The 19,151-nt window shown below is 50.3% G+C and overlaps 1 protein-coding gene across 1 annotated transcript in view; it reads right to left on the reverse strand.

The window, feature by feature from the left end:
• Positions 1-19,151, reverse strand: part of Efcab6 (EF-hand calcium binding domain 6) — a 203,149-nt gene that overhangs the window by 19,677 nt on the left and 164,321 nt on the right. The window contains exons 24-26 of the mRNA XM_036207668.1: positions 18,959-19,111; positions 12,771-12,966; positions 9,193-9,384 (exon numbers count right to left, since the gene is read on the reverse strand). Of these exons, the coding sequence (XP_036063561.1) occupies positions 9,193-9,384; positions 12,771-12,966; positions 18,959-19,111 (541 nt within the window). The remainder of the gene's footprint in view (positions 1-9,192; positions 9,385-12,770; positions 12,967-18,958; positions 19,112-19,151) is intronic.

Raw genomic sequence — 19,151 nt, forward strand, 5'->3', positions numbered from 1 at the left:
GTTTCCCGGGGAGTGAGTCCTCACGGGTCACGGGAGATGTTGAGGCACAGTGTAGTGGGCGGCCATTCCAGCTTTGACCTGGAAGCTCCAACCCCCATGGAGGCTTTGGTAACGGTCACGCCTACAAGGCGGGGCTGAGAGAGGATGCTGAAGACCTGAGATCCGGATGCACCGGCTCTCTTGGTTCCTGGATCCTGGACGCTGGAGGCAGACCGAGGAGAGTTCTCCAGAGAACACCGCTGGACTGCGCCACACCTTTCCCAGACCCTGTAAACTATCCCTTCACTTGTAAGTTACCCCACAAAATAAACCCCCCTTTTAACTATGTGGAGTGGCCTTAATAATTTCACCAATAGCACAGTGGAACCAAGAAACAGACACACAATGATGTCAGTGCTGCCGCCATGGTATAAGGAGGGAGGAGGACAGGATTCTGCCTGCTCTAAGGAGTGGTCACAGATCAACTCTGCCCTGGCTCTCTTGGCATTCTCCTTAGAAAATAAACTAGAGAAAATCAGCAGGATGTATAAAACAGAGCATTGATTGGCAATAACCAGCAACCTTAGTTGCATGGTTAGGGAGAATGGGATATTTTATAGATGGGTTACAGTGCAGCTGCTAGAAGGTTCCGAGGTAAAACTTAACCAGAGAGCATCAGTAATGGAGAAGGAATGGACTAAGACCACAAGGTGCCCGCATAAGGAATGGTCACACTGGTGCACACCTGTACGTACCATAATCAACACATGCTCCCCACGCCTGTAGCCTGAGAGGTGGTGATGAGGCAGGGTGCTGGCCATACTCACGCCACCTCTGATGCTAACCCAGTTCTCCTGCCATCCATGGGTGCAGCTCCATCCAGAAAGCAGTGCTCAGAGTGAGTCTCAGAGCCCGAGGAGTGGGTGGCACACCTGCTCAGGGTGAATCAGCTATCCACACAGCGGGCTCTGAGACTGGGATAGGTGGTACTTACTGATTATCTGTGGCACACCTACTTCAGCTGGAGACCCAGGTTATGGCTCTCTGGGAACTTAATGTCTCAGGGGAGAGAGACGTGAGCCAAGTCCCCTAAGTGAGGGGGAAGGAAGATCCTCAAGACGGACGTGGCCCTGGTCTGTGTAATGCCTCTCCTGACACTGTCATGAAAGCAGAGCCGGCAAAGAGTGATACTCACATTCTAACCCAGTACCAGCCAAACATGTCCCTCCTGCAGCTGGAGAGTAGGCCACTGTGTTGATGACATCATTCCCCTCTCAGGCCAGAAACGGGGGGGGGGGGGGGATTGGTAAAGGGAGGACCTTAAATGCTGTCCAAGAAGATGCTCATGGCCTGGGAGATGGCAGAAAAGGAGATGATGAGATGGGAACCTCTTGCTGACACAGTAGTTCATGCCAGCTGGAGATGTGTTTGTCCTGTGTACCAGTCACTGAGGTTACTCAGAAAGCACAGATGTTGCACAAAGGAAGGTCACTGAAAATCCCACCCGCTGGGTCAACTGCTGTCAACAGCTCTAAACCACCACAAAACACTGGCACAAAGATCTTCAGACCACTTTGGCAATCACTGTGACACTGTGGTCTCCCTATGTACATCAATACCACCCAGAGATCCCATGCAATCCTGGAGGCAGAGCCAGGCTCCCTCGGGCTTTGCTCAGAGCCTGCTGGGCTCTGGCCCCCGGCTCCCACAGCCTCTCAGCTCAGCCCCCAGCAGCCTCACTGAGCACCCGTGGGCGCCAGGGAAGAACAGATGGCTCCCGGTCTGGCGCTTTTGTGTCCCATCTGAATGGGGGGAAATTGTGCTTTTTTTCTATAACTAAGAGGAATGTTCTTCCTAATCAGAGAAGACACTGCTATCGTCTTCAGATGCAGAAACCCTCTACCAGCATTCAGCTTTACAGCAAAGGTGCCTGGGAGTAGGGATCACAGGGTAGGGGACAAAGAAGGGTGTGTGTGTGTGTGTGTGTGTGTGTGTGTGTGTGTGTGTGTGTAGCCTCAGGGCATACCTTCGGGAAGAGGAACCCTGCTCTGGCTCTCAATGACTTTTATACCACTGAGGTACCTGTGGGGCAGAGGCAGTAACCTGCCCTAGAGCAAGCAGGCTCAGACAAGGTGGTTTAGAGAGGTCCATTACAGCATCAGCTCAGAAACCCATAGATGTACAAATCAACGACGCAGATCAGAGCTAGCCCATCCAACCATGTTTCACAGAGCCAGCTCTGCTCTCAGGAGTCAAGAGATTCCTACAGCATTACTTACAGTTCCCCAGAGAGGGGACCTCCTGAAACCTCATCCCCAAGAACTCAGCAGGTAACAAGAGGATTCATTAGAAACAGCACCACCGAACTCAGCACTTCCTTCTAGAGAATGCCTATAATTAGTTCCAGGAATTGAAAAATTGCTTCATCCCATCAAATATTTTGATTAGCAAGGAAATTAATTGTACTATGTCTTCATTTGTATTTACAGTGGGTAAAACGAATGCTAAAAATAACAATAGAGGTAAAATTGCCTGTCCAAAAAAAAGAGAAAAGGAAAGAAAGAAAGAAAGAAAGAAAGGAAGGAAGGAAGGAAGGAAGACAGACAGACAGACAGACAGAAAGAAAGAAAGAAAGAAAGAAGGAAGGAAGGAAGGAAAAAATGGAACATTGAAAATCCAGATGAAAACGAAGTCTGAGTTCTGAAAGGAAGGTGCCCACTGCCCACTTGTGATGTCTGCTTGAGAGGCAGGGGCAGAGGCAAGGAGGGAGGGGGGTGTTCATACCCCAGGGAAGACTGTACTAGGCGGGTGTCCAGACCCAGGACTCTGCATGGTGAGGCAGTGATTCCATCACCCCAGACACCGTCCCAAGTGTCCTGGTGGCCTGAGGACTGTGGAGGTTGATGTGAAATGTTCCCACAGGCTCACAGCTCATGTGCTCGAGTACTTGGTCCCCAACTGGGAGACAGTGGGGCATTAAGAAGTGGGGCCTACCTGGAGGAAGTATGTCACTGGCCTTGAGATTCCCAGCTCAGGTTCTCTGCTCCCTGATCCTTGAAGATGTGAACACATTCCTCTTACCATGGAGCTGCCCATGGCCTGCTGCCTGCCACTGTACTGTCTCCATTGCGCTGGACCATGTTCCCTCAAATCATGAATCAAAGTAAGTATTTCCTTCTGAAGCTGCTGATCCCAGCTGTGCATGGAGAATTCCTGGCTTCCAGAATGTCTCTGGAAAGGCCCTAATTTAAACCAACCCTGTCAGTGCTCACTGAGGCTGGCCTAGAAGCTGCTGGGCATGCTGAATTGTGCTGCCTTCATAGGGTGCAGGCTAGACCAGGTACAGTTCCTGTAACCCTCCTGAGCAGCCACAGGGCTGGGCTCTGAGAGGCGGGACTTACGCTGACCTCAGGGTCTCCCTACCAGTGACAAGGCTCAAAGTAGTCCCACTCCAGAAACAGGCTGGTAGGCGTCCATGAAGATTCCTGCCATAGTCACGCAGGAGAACACAAGAGCCTCCTTGGAAGAGGATTCAGGAACTCACAGACACTACAGAATAAACACTAGGTACCATCCTAGGGCTGTGAGTGAGAGACTGAAACCTCTGTCCTAGAGGACATTCAAAGATGCCCACAGGAAACAGGATGCAGGCAGCCTCTCCTGCTCTCCAGGCCCTCACCACTTCTGACATGCACTGCTTTCCCAGCCTTGGGACTATGCTCCTCACCATGTCTCTCCCTGCCGTCTGTGTTACGCCTCTAACTCACCCTCACAGGCTCATCAGAAAACCGCTCCTGCGTGCTTCCTCACCTGCCCCCCCCCCCAGCTCTCCAGCCCACCTCTGGCACACAGTGGGCACTCACACCATGCGCAGGCTCCCGCCTCACAAATCCTTCTAGAGCATGAAATTGCCATAAAGTGCACAGAATCAAAGCCGCCCCCCCCCCCCCGTGGCCCTTTAATGGCTCAATAAACTCTGGGGCGAAGTGGCTTATGAAAATGCTAATCAATTCCTTGACTCAACAACTTCCACACCACTGACCACATCATCACCGAGCATTCAGCACAAACTGGAGTAGCATAGAATGTAAATAATGATGCAGACGTTTGGTGTTTGCTGGGCCAGGGATCCTGCGACTCTATGCCCTGTGGTGCAGTGCAGCTAATCTGTCTAACAGTCCTAAGGGCAGACGGTGAAGCAGCCTTCACTTTACCAGAGGGAAGACACTGAGGATGTGAGTCCCCAGGCTGTGGGGTTCTAATCCCAGCCCTACATATCTGCCTCTGAGGGGAGGGGGGGTGGGGGTGCCACAGCTCTCTGAACCTAGGTTTCCTCCTTTGTAATACAGCCCTGATGTAACCAGCTCACAGCATGCGGAGCTATCATGAGGACCAACCAAGGAGATTCATGGGAATGCCTGGAACATGGCTAGCTTGAAGTATCTGCCTAATGCCCGCCTGTCAGTGACAGTGGCTGGCAAGGCACACAATCACTGGGTGGTCAATTTCTTCTTAATTTCTCAGCACACTCCAAAGTCAGGCATCCACAGGTGCCACAAGATGGAACTTTCTGGGTTTTTATTTGGGGGGGGGGGCGGGAATGGCCATGGCCATTTCTGAGAAGCTGGATCACCCAATGGGATCCTCTGAGTACACGCCCTGTCCATCACATGCCTGGACCTGGAAGTGAGGAGCTACCAAGTACAGCTTGAGTTAGGGGGAGCTGTATCACAGCCACTCTCTATAGGACTTCCTTGACGGTGACCCTGAGTTGGCTCCTGGCTCCTGGCACGACCAGCTGCCAGCATCACTGCCGAAGCCACCCCTGGTACTCAGTAGATCCAAAAATACACTGAACAGAAGTAATCTTCTCCAAGCAGGTGAATGGGCGTGGAATGCTTTTCTGGAGATGAGGGGGAGCTTGGCTGGGGAGGGACAGAAATATAAAGAAGGGCCTGTGCTGTCACCCAGCATCTGTCCCTTGCTTACTGCTTTGTCCTTTTAACCGGGCCACTGGTCACAGTTCAAGTCTAACATGTATCCTTCCTCCTAAATGCCGGAGAGGTCCAAGTGTCTCATCCTGAAGTCTGTGTGGTGGGTTTTCAATGATGAGGAACATAGGAGTCACCTTCATGGGCCCACTGGCCTCTGTAACCATGGGGCTGGCTTTCCTGTGAGTGTGATGTGCATGGGAAGTACCTGGGGCCTAGCTCATAGGTGGACTCCTGGGCCTGCCCCCAGTGGGACTCCAGCCTTGGGTGGGCTCTTCTGCCCTGACCCCGAATCTAGCAAAGCACCAGTTACATTGGTGCTTCTGGAGCAGGAGGAGCCTGGGCTAGACCAGTCACGGTGTGGAGCCAGGACCCAGGAAACTGAATGACAAGTGCCCCTGCCGGAAGGGCTCAAGACCCTCACGCCTGCTCGACAGCCACAAGACGGAAGATCATGAACTCGAGACTTTGGGGCTCACTCAGCATGACAAACGGTGAGATGATAGATTTCACTCCTTCCATACACTGAGGGCTTACTGAGGGCATGAGTACAATCCTATGTTCCAAGAATCGAGCAGCTTTGGCCGGGGAGTGATCTCTGCTGATTTCCCTTCTGAGGAAGGTGCTGGCTTTCCTTCATTACACTTCAGTAATCTCTTTTTAATTACTTGCCTCCTCTGTGTCCCCAGAGGGAAGGGATGACTGGTGTCCCAATAATGAGCTTAAGTGATGATGCTTTACCCAGCCCTATCACTTCTGACCTTTCTTCCCTCCTGGTGAAGAGCCTGGAACTGGGCTGTAGCAGGCTCGGTGATGAAAGCCTCAGTCCCCCCTCCCCCAATCACACGGGATGGGGGTCCCCCGTCATTCTTTGTGGCCCAGAGCAAGGCACCTACACTCTGAAAAAGCTCTCAGGTGCTGGTGGGTGGCTCTGTCCCTGCTTCCTGCTCCAACTGCTGAGTAAACAGGACAAGGAACCCACACATGGTGCCTGGGCTATGGTTCCTTTGACAGGGCCTTATGATCCTTCGAGCCTGTGGTCCCTGGCTCAGCTTGACATCCTCGTAAACAACAATCTTCTGCTTCATCCAGGCTTAAGTGTGCACCTCTCAGCCAGGTGTCTTCAGAACCCTGGGAGCAGTGCAGGGGTGGGGCCAGCTACCTCTCTGCTGCACCCTCCTAGACCAGTCTCACTGTGGTACAGTTCATGCCTAATGAATGAAGGTGTACAGGCAGCAGCCTCCTCACTCCATGGGCCATTCTTCCAGAACCCTCATGGAGTACTGGGCAAAGCGTATCTAGAGGTGAGGCTGACTCTTACAAAGAGAACTTACAACAGCTGCTGTGAGGAGCTCCAAGTTGGCACCTCCCAACCCTGTGAGTCCTATGTGAGGACATAATGGCGCTCGAGGACATAATGTGTCCTTGGGATGGCAGATCACTGAGGTAGGGGCTCTGTCTCTTCCACATCTGTCCTCCATGGGTCTTTTGTTGTACAGACTTGGACGTTTCCATCCTAAGCCTGGCACACACCTCTGACAACCTTTCCTAAAGACCTCACCTTCATCCATACACCAGTGACTCCACACCAACAGGTTCCTCCATCCAGCTGTGGACCCTGATCATTCCTAACTGTCTCAGGAAAGGTCCCTCCCGTTATCTCCCTCTCATACAATCCTGCTTCCAGCTTCCCACTTGTTTTGCAGTACACCCTAGCATCAGGCATGTGACCTAGTCCTTGTTCACTGTCCCGAGCTGGAATGGGCACTCTGGAAGGCAGGGACCACACACCAGGTGATTTGTAATTTCCTGTAACTCCAGCTCCAGGGCATCCAACACCTCTGGCCTTTCTAGACAGCATGTATACTCACACCCCAGACACATACAAATAGATATATTTTTAAATAAAAGTAATTATAAAAGGAATTGCGCCGGGCAGTGGTGGCACACACCTTTAATCCCAGCACTTGGGAGGCAGAGCCAGGCGGATCTCTGTGAGTTTGAGGCCAGCATGGTCTACAGAGTGAGATCAAGGAAAGGCACAAAGCTACACACAGAAACCCTGTCTCAAAAAACCAAAAAACTAAAAAAAAAAAAAAAAAAAAAAAAAAAAAAGGAATTGCAAGATTTCTCAAAACCTCTAGCACCCTGTCTCATTTAGGGCTTCTATTGCTATGAAGAGACATCATGACCAAAACAACTCTTACAAAGGAAACTATTTCATTGGGGCTAGCTTACAGTTCAGGGGTTTAGTCCATTATCATCATGGTGGGACATGGTGGCGTACAGGCAGACATGGTGCTTGAGAGGGAGATGAGAGCCCTACATCCTGACCCACAGGCAACAGGAAGTGGTCTGTCTCACTGGGTGTAGCTTGAGCCTATGAGACCTCAAAGCCTGCCCCCACAGTACCACATTTCCTCCAACAAGGCCACACCTCCCGTTAGTGCTACTCCCTTTGGGAGACATTTTCTTTCAAACCTCCACATACCCCAAAACAGGGAACACCCGGGGATGAGCCGGAGCTCACAGTACTCTTACAGTGACAAGTCACTGTCACCGCGAGGGTCATGTGACTGCATCCTTTTCCGAAATCTGTACAACAAACGATGTATTTCTTATAAGATGACGAAAAGCACAATCACAGCAGAGAACAATGGCCACCAGACGTGGAGATCAGAATCCTGCCACAGACCAGGAGGTCTTTGCGACTTACAGGCGACAAGGGCCTGAAATGTCTGCAGCCGGACTTTCGTTAACACCAAGGCAGAGGCTAATGTGGCTAAAAGCACAGAGGGCTGATGGGGCCGGGGAGCATCAGGAAGCCTGGCGTGCACTGCACAACTGCCTCAGGGACTGCAGGCAGCATCAGAACCAGTAGGTACACACGTGGAGCAGCAGTGTATGTACCCCCATGCATGCTTGCACATGCGTGTTTCTATGCATGCGTCACATGTGTGTATATGTATGTATGTGTGTCACAGGGGACAGGCACAGAGGCTAGGTCTTTGTCGATCATGGAGGAAACCCAAAATGCTACAAGCTCCCAGCAGAGGAACACACACACGTGCACGCGCGCACACACACACACACACACACACACACACACATACGCACACACACGTGTGTGTATGTGTGTGTGTGTGTGCTCTTGACAGAGAATAGTTCCATTTAATATGGAGATTATTTTTATAATGGCTTATATGAGTGGACTAAAGCCGATGTATTAACATCAGTGAAAACTGGGTATGCTGGCTCATGACTGTAATCCCCAGCCTGGGAGGCTGAGGCAGGAGGACTTTCACAATGGGAGTCCAGAAGCCAGGCCTCCTGGGTTCACACATCAGTCTGCACTCTCACTGGGGAGATCACCCAGAATCTCTGGGCCAGAGTCGTCAACTATAAAATTGGCATTTGATGAGGCGGTGCCTACCCAGCAGGTTCCTGCCGCCTGCTCTGGCTGTCTGCTCTCAAGGGTTCATCTGTGATATGTGACTGAGGACACATGGTCACACATAGGCAAGCCACTGGAAAGGACATCCAGAAAGGCCCAGAACAGCCAGCTCAGAGAACAGTAGCCCCGTCTAGCATGAGCTCTCTGCGGCTTCCTGTACCCTCTTCTTCCTCCATTTAAATTCCCCCCTCCATCAAAGCAGGGGTCACAGCAGCTGTGTCCCTGGCCCCCTCAGCATGGAGTACAGTGCGGAATGGTGTCCCCTCGCTCAGCTGCTGTCAGTGATGCTGACCCACTTCTGCAGCCCTAAGAAGCAAGCTGGCAGTGAGTGACAAGTCCCTCCAGAGCCACTCTCTGGAGATGACAGAAAAGAGCCCCATGGGCAGCCATTGCCATGGCCCCTGAAGTTCCCCTTGGCTTCCCAGGGGGCTGCTACTTTCCACCTGTGCAGCTGTCAGAACCCACCACACCCCCACATTCACCTCTGCCTGGGGCTCTGCCAGTGCAGCCCACAGTCTGGACACAGTGGGCCTCACTTCTCTGGACACCTGACCACTTTCTGGGATCTAAGAGACTCTGTGTGCAAAACCACCAGATCAAAGCAAGCTCCCCGGGTCTCTGTTAGACAAAAGGAAACACTTCTCCACCAAGTAGAGGACACGCCCTTCCAGCACTCCACATGGCTTATCAGGCTTTCATCTGGGATGCTCTAACGATGATGTTTGAACCAGCTGTGCCTTCCAGCTGTGCTGCAGGACACCGCCTTACCTCCTCCAGGAAGGAACTGAAGTTCTCCAGGAAGTATCTCCAGTGTATGCTGGGTGTTAGGTGAAGTCTTAATTTCCTCAAAAAATAGTGATACTGGTTATCTGTTAGCTTCCGACAGAAATTCTTCAGGACATCTCCGAACTCCATAGCCTTCACAAACCCCGTGTCCTCTTTATCCAGTGCAGAAAATGCCTGAAACAATCAAACACAAGAAAAGCTGGTAAATGTGACTGGCGAATGAACATCTCGACCTATACTTGAGGAGCTGTGCTCACACCGTGAGCCAAACCACGCAGTCATCCTGACACACTGCAGGGCAGGCCGTGTGGTAATCAAAACCACGGGTCAAGTCATGCAGTCATCAACTGGGAAGGTGTAAAAACATGCTGTAAAAAGTACACACATTTTCCCCCATCTGTCAAAACAAAATCATTCATTATTTTTTTTAATGTGTGTGGTTTTTCGAGACAGGGTTTCTCTGTGTAGCTTTGTGCCTGTCCTGGAACTCGCTTTGTAGACCAGGCTGGCCTCGAACTCACAGAGGTCCACCTGGCTCTGCCTCCCGAGTGCTGGGGTTACAGGCGTGTGCCACCACCGCCCGGCACCATTCATTCTTTTTTGTTTTGTTTTGGTTTTGGTTTTTGGTTTTTTGAGACGGGGTTTCTCTGTAGCTTTGGAGCCTGTCCTGGAACTCACTCTGTATAGCCCAGGCTGGCCTTGAACTCACAGAGATCTGCCTGGCTCTGCCTCCAGGTGCTGGGATTAAAGGAGTGCGCCACCACCACCACCACCACCTGGCAAAATCATTCATTCTTATTGCACTAGGAAGTTTGTATCAAGTGGTGGACTTAAGATGTTGGTTTTAAAAGTAAAAACTGAACGTGCCTGCCCACCTCCTCAGCCTGCTAGTTAGGCACACCTTGGGGCAGGGAGTATATGTAAACAAAATGCTACAGGGCTTTTCAGCCTGCAGCCACTGAGGCAGTGGGGCACAGCAGGACACAGCAGGGCACAGTGGGGCAGGCCCTGGCCCTGGTCCTGGCCTCAGTTGCTCCGCTAAGTCCCGATCTCTCTCAGCTTCAGCACATTCTCCATAAAGGTAGACTTAGCTAAGGATGGTTGTGAGCGAGTCTTGACAGGAAAGCACAAGGATGTGGGAACCAGGGGCAGAGCGATCTGAAAGAAGAGCCAGCTAAAGGAGGAGTGTGTACTACTGTGAGGATGCTAGAAGCCATGTGGTGTGGGGAGGTGACACCGTGATGTTCCGGGGAACATCTGAGAAGCGATGTGGATCCAGTTCCCTCTAGCCACAGGGCCAGAAGCTCCCTGGAGTCTGTGTGGAAACCCAGTCTGCTAGCCACAGCACAGGTGTGGGAGCTGAGTAGGAAAGGGCTTTGAAATCTATATGACATTGCAAGGGCACAGTGTTGCTATGTTGTCTGGAAATAAGACAGGTATCTACAGTGGCACTTAGCGATGTATTTGGCTGCCCTGTCCCCTCTAGTGGCAGGCCTGAACCAGCCTCACCCCTCCCTTTCTTCCCTCCCCTCAGCCTCCCTCCACTCCACAGCTCACCTCCTGTACTCTCTGCTACAGAACCTCATGCCACACAAAGAGCGCTTTCAGAAGTAACCACTGTGGTTCCTCCCGAGGCCTATGGTCCCCAGCTTCAGAAACATCCCGAGAGATGCCAAGCTGTGCCACTTGAGGACCAAAGAAGAATGAGCCACCCTGAACATGGAGTTCTGTTTCCTGCATGGTGCTTCTAGAAATCTGAAAAAAGGGCCACCATGCAGAAACTGGAAGACTTGGCTGGTCCTGACACTGACAAGCCTGAGAATGCCTGGCCTCCTGCAGCTCGCATGGATGCCACACTGTGAAGCTACCTTCTCCTTTGCTTCTGGTTAACGACCTGGGATGCTGTGTCCTCACAGAGAGCTAGATACTGGCATGCCGGCTTTGTATGATGGAGGCCAAGTTCAGTAGCATCTCCCGGCTGGGAAGTCCAAACCCACCTTTCTGTATCTTTCTCCTCATTTTTGGATTCAAGAGCCTACCTTAACTCCTTACATGGAGGGAGTAGATGGATCTGAGTTTAGAGGTCGCCTTGGGAGCCTCTGCCTGGGGGCCTTTATAATCTAAGAGACTGAACTTGATGTGACTGGTAAGCATAGACTGTAACAAATCTCAGTAAAACATCTCTACAATGTTTCTCCAGAGACGGGGTTCTTTCTACTCTTTCTAGTAGGCTGATCTACTACCTGCGGCAATTCTCCTGCCTCAGCCTCTCAAGCAATATGGTATGCTCAGCTAGGCCTCCCAGATTTGGAAAAGGGCATAGACTGGTCCTTTTCTCTTTCCAGGCATGTTCACAGCCCTGCTACCTCTGACCTGTGAGGCTATGGCAAGTTCTTCCACCCTGAGTCTCGGTTTCACCTCCTGTAGAACAGAAAGAATGACCCCAGACTGCAGGCTGTGCTCAAGGAATTGAGAAAATCCATGGGTTCTCATGAGGGTTGGTACCCTACCAAAGCACCCTGCAGGCAGGGGCATGACTGCAAAGCCCTGGAAGTCTCCATCAGTGCGAGCCAAGCCCTCCTGGTATGGAGGCTGGGGCGATGCTGTGTGTGTGTGGGTGGGGGGGGGTCTTCCTGGTGAGGGCCTCATGTACCTGGTCCTAGTGGCCTTTGGTAATCTGTTAGTCTGAGCTGACTGTTGTCACTTGGGGTTGGTATGCCAACCTTGGCCACCTGTGGACCAGGCTGGGGACACACCTTCAGGAGCATAGTTCCAAATCACCAGCATGGCTTGAGGCACCACATCACACAAATGGGGTCACCCAAGGGAGAGTGGCCAAACACCCTTCTCCTCAGATAATACATGGCTTCTGGTCATCTTTGTGACACACACCCTGTCCTGTTCATGTTTGAAGGCCATTTTAACATCACTCATCCCCATGGGTCACTTGCTTGAGCACACTGAGAGCTTGTGAGGTGTGTGCGCCACTGCCATTCAGCCTCTCTGTCCTTTTTTGTTTGTTTTCTCAAGACAGGGTTTCTCTGTGTAGCTTTGGAGCCTGTCCTGGAACTCATTCTATAGATCAGGCTTGGCCTCGAACTCACAGAGATCTGCCTGCCTCTGCCTCCCGAGTGCTGGGATTAAAGGCGTGCACCACCACCGCCCAGCCTCTCTGCCCTTTAAAACAAATTATACTTGTGTGTATGAATGTGGACACGTGTGTCAAAGTACACGTGTGGAAGTTTGAACACAGCCTGAGGTGTTGGCCTCATCTTACCACTGGCTCTGTGACCCCAGCTTGTCCCGTGACCCTCTGTCTTCTCTGCCTGGCCCTGTGGCCTCAGCTTGCCTGGTGTTGGCTGAATCCACCTCAATGGGCAGAGAGGAGGAGGGTGGCTTTTTACAGATTAACTGTGGAGGCACAGCTGCTCTGATCAGCAACCTCACCTGGATTGAGCAGATGCTCGGGAGACGGGGGAGAGGTGGATCTGGACAGGGCTTGGAGCTGCTGGAACGACAGAGGCGAGTTACACAATGGGGCTCTTCACAGTCCACCATACCTTTACCAAAGCAGGCTGGGAGGAGTCCACGATCGCCTGCATGTTCTTCACCACCTCCTCGGGGTTCAGCTTGGAAAAGTTGATTGGTGTGCTTTCGTCTTTTTCTTTCGGCTGAGCTTTGCTTGTCCTGTGGATCTCAAGTGCTCTCAACAAGTCGAGGGGATTGATGCAATTGTTATGCACACTGATGCCCAAGCTTCTCCCACAAAAGAAAAGAATAGATTCGTTGGAGAAACATTGCTTATTCATTCAACAAACAGTTGCAGAATACAGGGGCAGTGTGGGGAAGAGAATGATTTGAAGAGGAAGGGAGGGTGCCTACCCTGCTGGCACATGCCCGCTTGTGCTGGTTTCTGATGTGCCCACACGGATGCCACCACCAAGAGGAACAAGGTGAGGGCTATGAGAATTAAGACTGAGAGTTGCCCCTGAGGTGAGGCCATGGGCCGCCTTGTCCTGAAGACCTAGGACCTGACGGCTGGGTACTGGGGCTCAGAGCTTAAAGAGCAGGAGGCAGCAAGGGTTGCTGGGTAAAAGACGCTGGCCCACTCTTGGGGCATTTGTGGAAGGACTGCCTGAGGAGGATAGCAGAACTAACTGGGCCTCAGCCATCTGAGCTACAAGCTGGACAGGAAGTTCCTGTCATAGCAGTGACCTTAACTATGGGGTGTGCAGGGAGGTGTGGCCGTGGGGTTCAGAAGGAGCACACCAGAGACAGTACAGGGAAGGGGAAACCGAGGCAGACACACTAGATTCTTTCCCGAGTCTGACTGAAATGAGGTTGTCATGCCAAAAGCTCTCCAAGGACATTGTGCAAAACATATCTAGCTTATTATTTCCTCAATAAAAATTCCATCTCAGTCTGCATCCCCACAAGGACATCCATGTAGCAATACAGCCCCTTGGTGCCCTCAACTCAGACTGGGAAACAATTCCCTTTAAATTCCGAAAGAATAACTTGAGCAAGGTTGGAGAGTTTCCTACAAACACCCAGTGTTATTAAAGACACTAGTGACTCAGAGTAAAGTTTCATGCCTTCATGCTCCTGGGCTGGAGCCATGGCTCAGATGGAAAAGCATTTGCTGAATAAGAACACTGACCTGAATTTGATCCTATACCCTGTTTTTGTTTTTTAACAAGAACAAAAGGCTAGGTGTGGAGGTGGAGACACATGGATGCCTGGGGCTTGCTAGCATAGCCTACTTGGTGAGTTATAGGCCAGTTCCCTATCTCAAAAATAATAATAATAAAAGGCAGACAACATTCATGTGTATGTACACACATGTGCATGTGTACCTGCACACATGTGCGCACACAAACAAAAGGTTGCTACTTCTGTGATTAAGTTCTTGGGGCCCTTGAGTGCCTGGATTTTCCGTCAGCTAGATAAGAGCAAGCATCGGAGTAGGAAAGCTTGAGCGGGAGAGAAGTTTCCAGGGACTGAAGGAGAGGCGAGAGCCTGGCTTTGCAAGTTGCAGCTGCAGAGCAGCCCAGCCTGCTTGCGTTGGCCTGGATCACGTGACAGGGACCCACGGAGACAGACAATCAGCACCGCTTCACGTGCAGGGAGGAGCTGCCAGCGCAGTATTAAAATGCAGCAATAAAGCAAATGCATATGCGAACCTCCTCGCTAGGGTTTAGAAAAGTCTATTTTGGATCTGGGAACGAATAATCTACATGTAATTACCAATAGCCAAGATGTTTATCATCAAGGGGTCTTTGAGGAGGAACAAGCGACTGAGTGATGGATCCTTATTAAGGCTTCAACACACAGAAAAGTTGATCACCCATTGAAAGGTGGAGCGCAGACGCTCGGAGGCCTTTTGTGCTGTTTATAAAAGTATCAAGTCTAACTATGATTTAACAAGAATCTCTCAGAAGCATTTAACTAATTATTTATCTGCATCTATTTTCCCATGATTTATTCATTGAACATATCAAATCTTATTCAGCTGGAAATAGATTCAGCGAGGAGACCCTGAAAGGAGAGAACATGTGAGCAGTTCAAGATGGTATGGCCCTCCATTTCCACGTATCACACATATCATACATCATATGCCCACACTCCACACATACCACAAACACACACCTCACACATATACACAGCACACACACATAGATGATATAATACATACATACATACCACATATATGCATATATACACACACACATGCACACCATATATACATACATTTACATACACATATCACATAACACAAACACACATGAAGTACACATCACACATATCATAAACATACATGCATGCACATACCACACAGCACACATAAATACTATAATACACACTATATATAAACACATACTATATTATACAATATACACATGCATACAACACAGAGTATGCACATACACACACAATAGAGACATGTACACACACACACTCACACATTCACACTAGCAGTAAGCTTCTTGCAGCGTGTACATAATGAAGCAATGTCTTTAAAACCAGAAAGGAAAATTACTCTCTTCCTGTGCAGACAAGCTAACAGTCTGTATGAGGGAAAACATTTCAGAGTGAAGTAATGCAGGAAATGTGCTTCTTGTCTATCCTTTTCTACAAAGTTACTTCAGGAAGGACTCTGGAAAGGGAGCATAGGAATCAGGAAATCAAAGGCTGGGCTGTGAGCAGACTCAACAGCATGGCCCTCAGTCCAACAAGAAGGAACTGGACACACTGGATGCCTATGACTTTTCCAGGACCCATCAGGAAAGTGAGGTCATAGCGAAAATGTAGCCCTGAAATCTGGAAAGACAGGCACACGCACAGACAGGCTCAGGGTTAGCAGGATTCTGCTGGAGAGGCTGAGTGTGCGAGGGCGTCACGTGGCCCAGTCTCAGTGCCCAGCACTCTGTGGGCTTCACCTTCAGGACTCCTGCCAGCTTCTCTTTCTGAAGACCCGAGAAAGGTCCTTCGTGTTCCAGAAAGGTTGAGAGTATCCTTGTGAATGTACCAGAGCTGCCTCCTCCGTCATGGTTCTCATCTGAGCACCGCTTACACCAGCTAAGCCGCCTGCAGCCCTGACAGACTTCCTGTCTTGCTTATGGAGAGAAGGCTAAAAGGCCTGAGAGTGGGCAGCCCAGGGCCATGGGCTCAGCTCCATCACACCACAGAACCCAACCCTTGACCAACAAGCCCTCACCACAGGCCGACAGCGGAAGGGTCACAGACGACAACCAACCCAGAGAAACAGTAGAGACAAACAGTGTGAGCGACTTGCAGCCCTCAGCTTTGGTAGCACAGACAACACCCAACAGCTCAACTCCTGCCCAGAGTCACATGAGCGTCAAGGCAGAGACACCTGCCTCCCTCCCCACCTCGACGCATTTAGCATGCCAAACTTTCAGTAGCAGTCACACAGTGTTCTAGACGGCAGGAAAGGATACAGTCTGAAGAGAAAAGCAAGAATCCCCACCACAGTGTGACCAGCAGCAAGGAAGTTAAAACAGCCATGATTAGCTTGAGCTCTGAGGGGAAGGAGACCCCAGGCCAAAAAGAGAGGGGCTGAGTAAGCAGAAAGGGAAACACAGGCTCACAAGACAGACAGGGATAAATAACAACTGAGACTTCCAGAAGAAATGGGAGGACCCAAGCCACAGGTCCATGAAGCAAGGCAAACAGAGACAAATCTATACCCAGACACGCCAGCTGCAAACCGACAGACTAGCCTGTACCCAGGCACACCAGGTTCAAACCACATGATCGATCCCAAAGACAGAAAGAAAGATCACGAAAGGAGCAGAGGGAAGAGCAGAGTGTCCCTACATGGGACACATGTGGCACAGCAGCTTCTTTGCCAGAAGTCACAGGGGGGCTGCAGAGATGGCTCAGAGGATAAGAGCACTGGCTGCTCTTCCAGAGGTCCTGAGTTCGATTCCCATCAACCACATGGTGGCTCACAACCATCTGTAATGAGATCTGGTGCCCTCTTCTGTCGTGCAGGCAGACCACTGTATACATAATAAATAAATCTTTTTTTCTTTTTCTTTTTTTTTTTTTTAAGTCACATGGGAGACAGGAGCAGGAGCCAGAGAATTTGAGTGGTTAAAGTCCTCAAGTTCTGTCTCCAGAGCAACTGTCCTTCCAAAGGGAATTCGGGGCTGGGAACTGGATATACTGGGGGCCTGGCTCGGGGCAGCCTACTAAGTGATTCTACAGTCCTCCCATGGTATCCAGGATTCCCAGGAATAGAATTTCAGACAGACAGAGATGTTTTTCAGCATTAACACATCCTGAGTGTGCTGTGGGACACGTGCTGTACTATTTGCCTCAAGTTCACGTTTACCTGGGAGCCCTGGGTTTAATCTGACAACTCTCTAGTCTTCATTATATCTGAGCATCCCCAGGAACCCCAAGGAGATAATGTATCAGCCTTCCCTATAGTTTGAACCGTGACAGACTCACCTTTCTATGGACCTTCCTTCTACTTTGCTCCCAGCATCCCTGGTAACATAAGCATGTTTTTGAAAGACACACCCAACATGAAGGACTGTTGCAAATGTAACACTGAGGACAGATTTCTCAGGTAAAGAAAACAGTATTTAAAAGAATTTAATTTTTTATTGATGTATTTATCATGAATACATATGTACATGCATGGTCAGAGGGCAACCTATGGGAATTCATTCTTTCCTTCCAGAACCCAGAACATTAAACTCAGATGGCCAGGCTTGGTGGCAAGCACCTTTACCCACTGAAGCATGCCCCACCCTACACACACACGTGGTGATGTATTATGTACCCCAATAAAGCTTGCGTGGGGATCAAACGACAGAGCCAGCCACTAAATTAGACATAGAGGTCAGGCAGTGGTGGCACACATCATTAATCCTATCACTCGGGAGGCAGAGATCTGTCTGGATCTCTGTGAGTTCAAGGCCACACTGGGCTACATGAGAGAAACAGAACCAGGCAGTGGTGACACACACCTTTAATCCCAGGAAGTAATATGGCAGGACACAGAAAGGTATGTAAGGCATGAGGAAACAGGGACTCACTCTCCTCAGGCTGAGGGTTTCGTAGAGATAAGAACTAGTGGCTGGCTGTTCTGCTTCTCTGATCTTTCCGCTTTCACCCTGATATCATCTGGCTCTGGGTTTTTTATTATAAGACCTTTTAAGATTCGTGTTATACACGCACCAAGAAAACTTTGAAAAAGTTTGTTAATTTCTGATAAATGAGACCAGATGCCCACAAACTAAGAACAGGATGCCCGCTGTAAGGACACCCAGAGGACAAGCCTGAGCTCTGAATACTGGAAGGTAGTAGGACAACAGGAATTGGTAGTGAGAACCACCAGGACCATCCCAAAATCCCGAGTGAAAAGTAAGAGACACAAATTAATGGAGAAAGATCGAAACCTTTGAGGGATCAAGTCAGGGTGGCCCAGTGTTCAGCAACAGGGGCTTCAAGATGAAGAAAGGAAAGGAACTCACTAATGAGCCAAGTCGAGAGAACTTCCCCAAATCACAGAACACAAAACAGCATGCCTTAGGAGGCTGGACACACTGGATGGAGACGTTTGTCACTGGGTAAGCTGGTGACTTATCCAAGGTGACAGGAAACCAGGACCGTAAGCAAACAGGAAAAGTGATCACATGACCCTGGGGATAGTACTATGTAGAGAGGAAAAGTGATGGTTGGTCACCAGAAGGTAGGTCCTACTTGTGGACCACCCAGAGTCAGGCCCAGCAACACAGAGAACTGTGCAGTGCATTCTGTGTGTTTGTGTGAGATAGTGGAAATGGACAGGAGACAGTGGAGACACAGACTAAAGCCCATGTCTTCCTTAGACGTCAACAAGGCTTACAAGTTTAAAAAATAAATGAATCAAGAAGTATTGACCTAAGCTTGCCATCTAGAAAAGGACACGTTCCGTTCCAAGGCCACCAGCTGAAAGCTATTGACTGTGGGGGTAGGAGGCAGGGCAGGGCCAGGGCCAGGGCCAAAAGGACTGCTGCTTTGTAGGAACTGGGCACTGGGAGAAGTTAAGCCCTTGTCAAACTGGTCTCTTTGCTTCTGGCTAAAACACAGAACAGCAGAGCAACAAGTGGAGGCCACCTCAAGGTCAAAGGCTGTGTGAGTAGATGGAGGAAAAGGAAAAAGAATAGCATACCACCCCGGTGGAAGGGAAGAGGGGGAAGGAGGGAGGGAGTGAGGGAGGGCAGCCAACCTCTTCAGAAGACCGATGAGCTCCTCCTCCTTCAGGGGACACCCACATTCTTGCAGCACCTTCTGCACCTTGCAGAGGGGTGCAGGCGTCTTGGATTTGTCTAGCACATTGAGTGCTTTGCTGATCTCCTCATAATGGTCCAGGAGTTTCTCCCTGAAAGAGAAGCCACCTCAGACACCTGAAGCCAGGAAAA

This window comes from Onychomys torridus, chromosome 16 (genome assembly GCF_903995425.1).
Source record: "Onychomys torridus chromosome 16, mOncTor1.1, whole genome shotgun sequence".
NCBI lineage: Eukaryota > Metazoa > Chordata > Mammalia > Rodentia > Cricetidae > Onychomys > Onychomys torridus.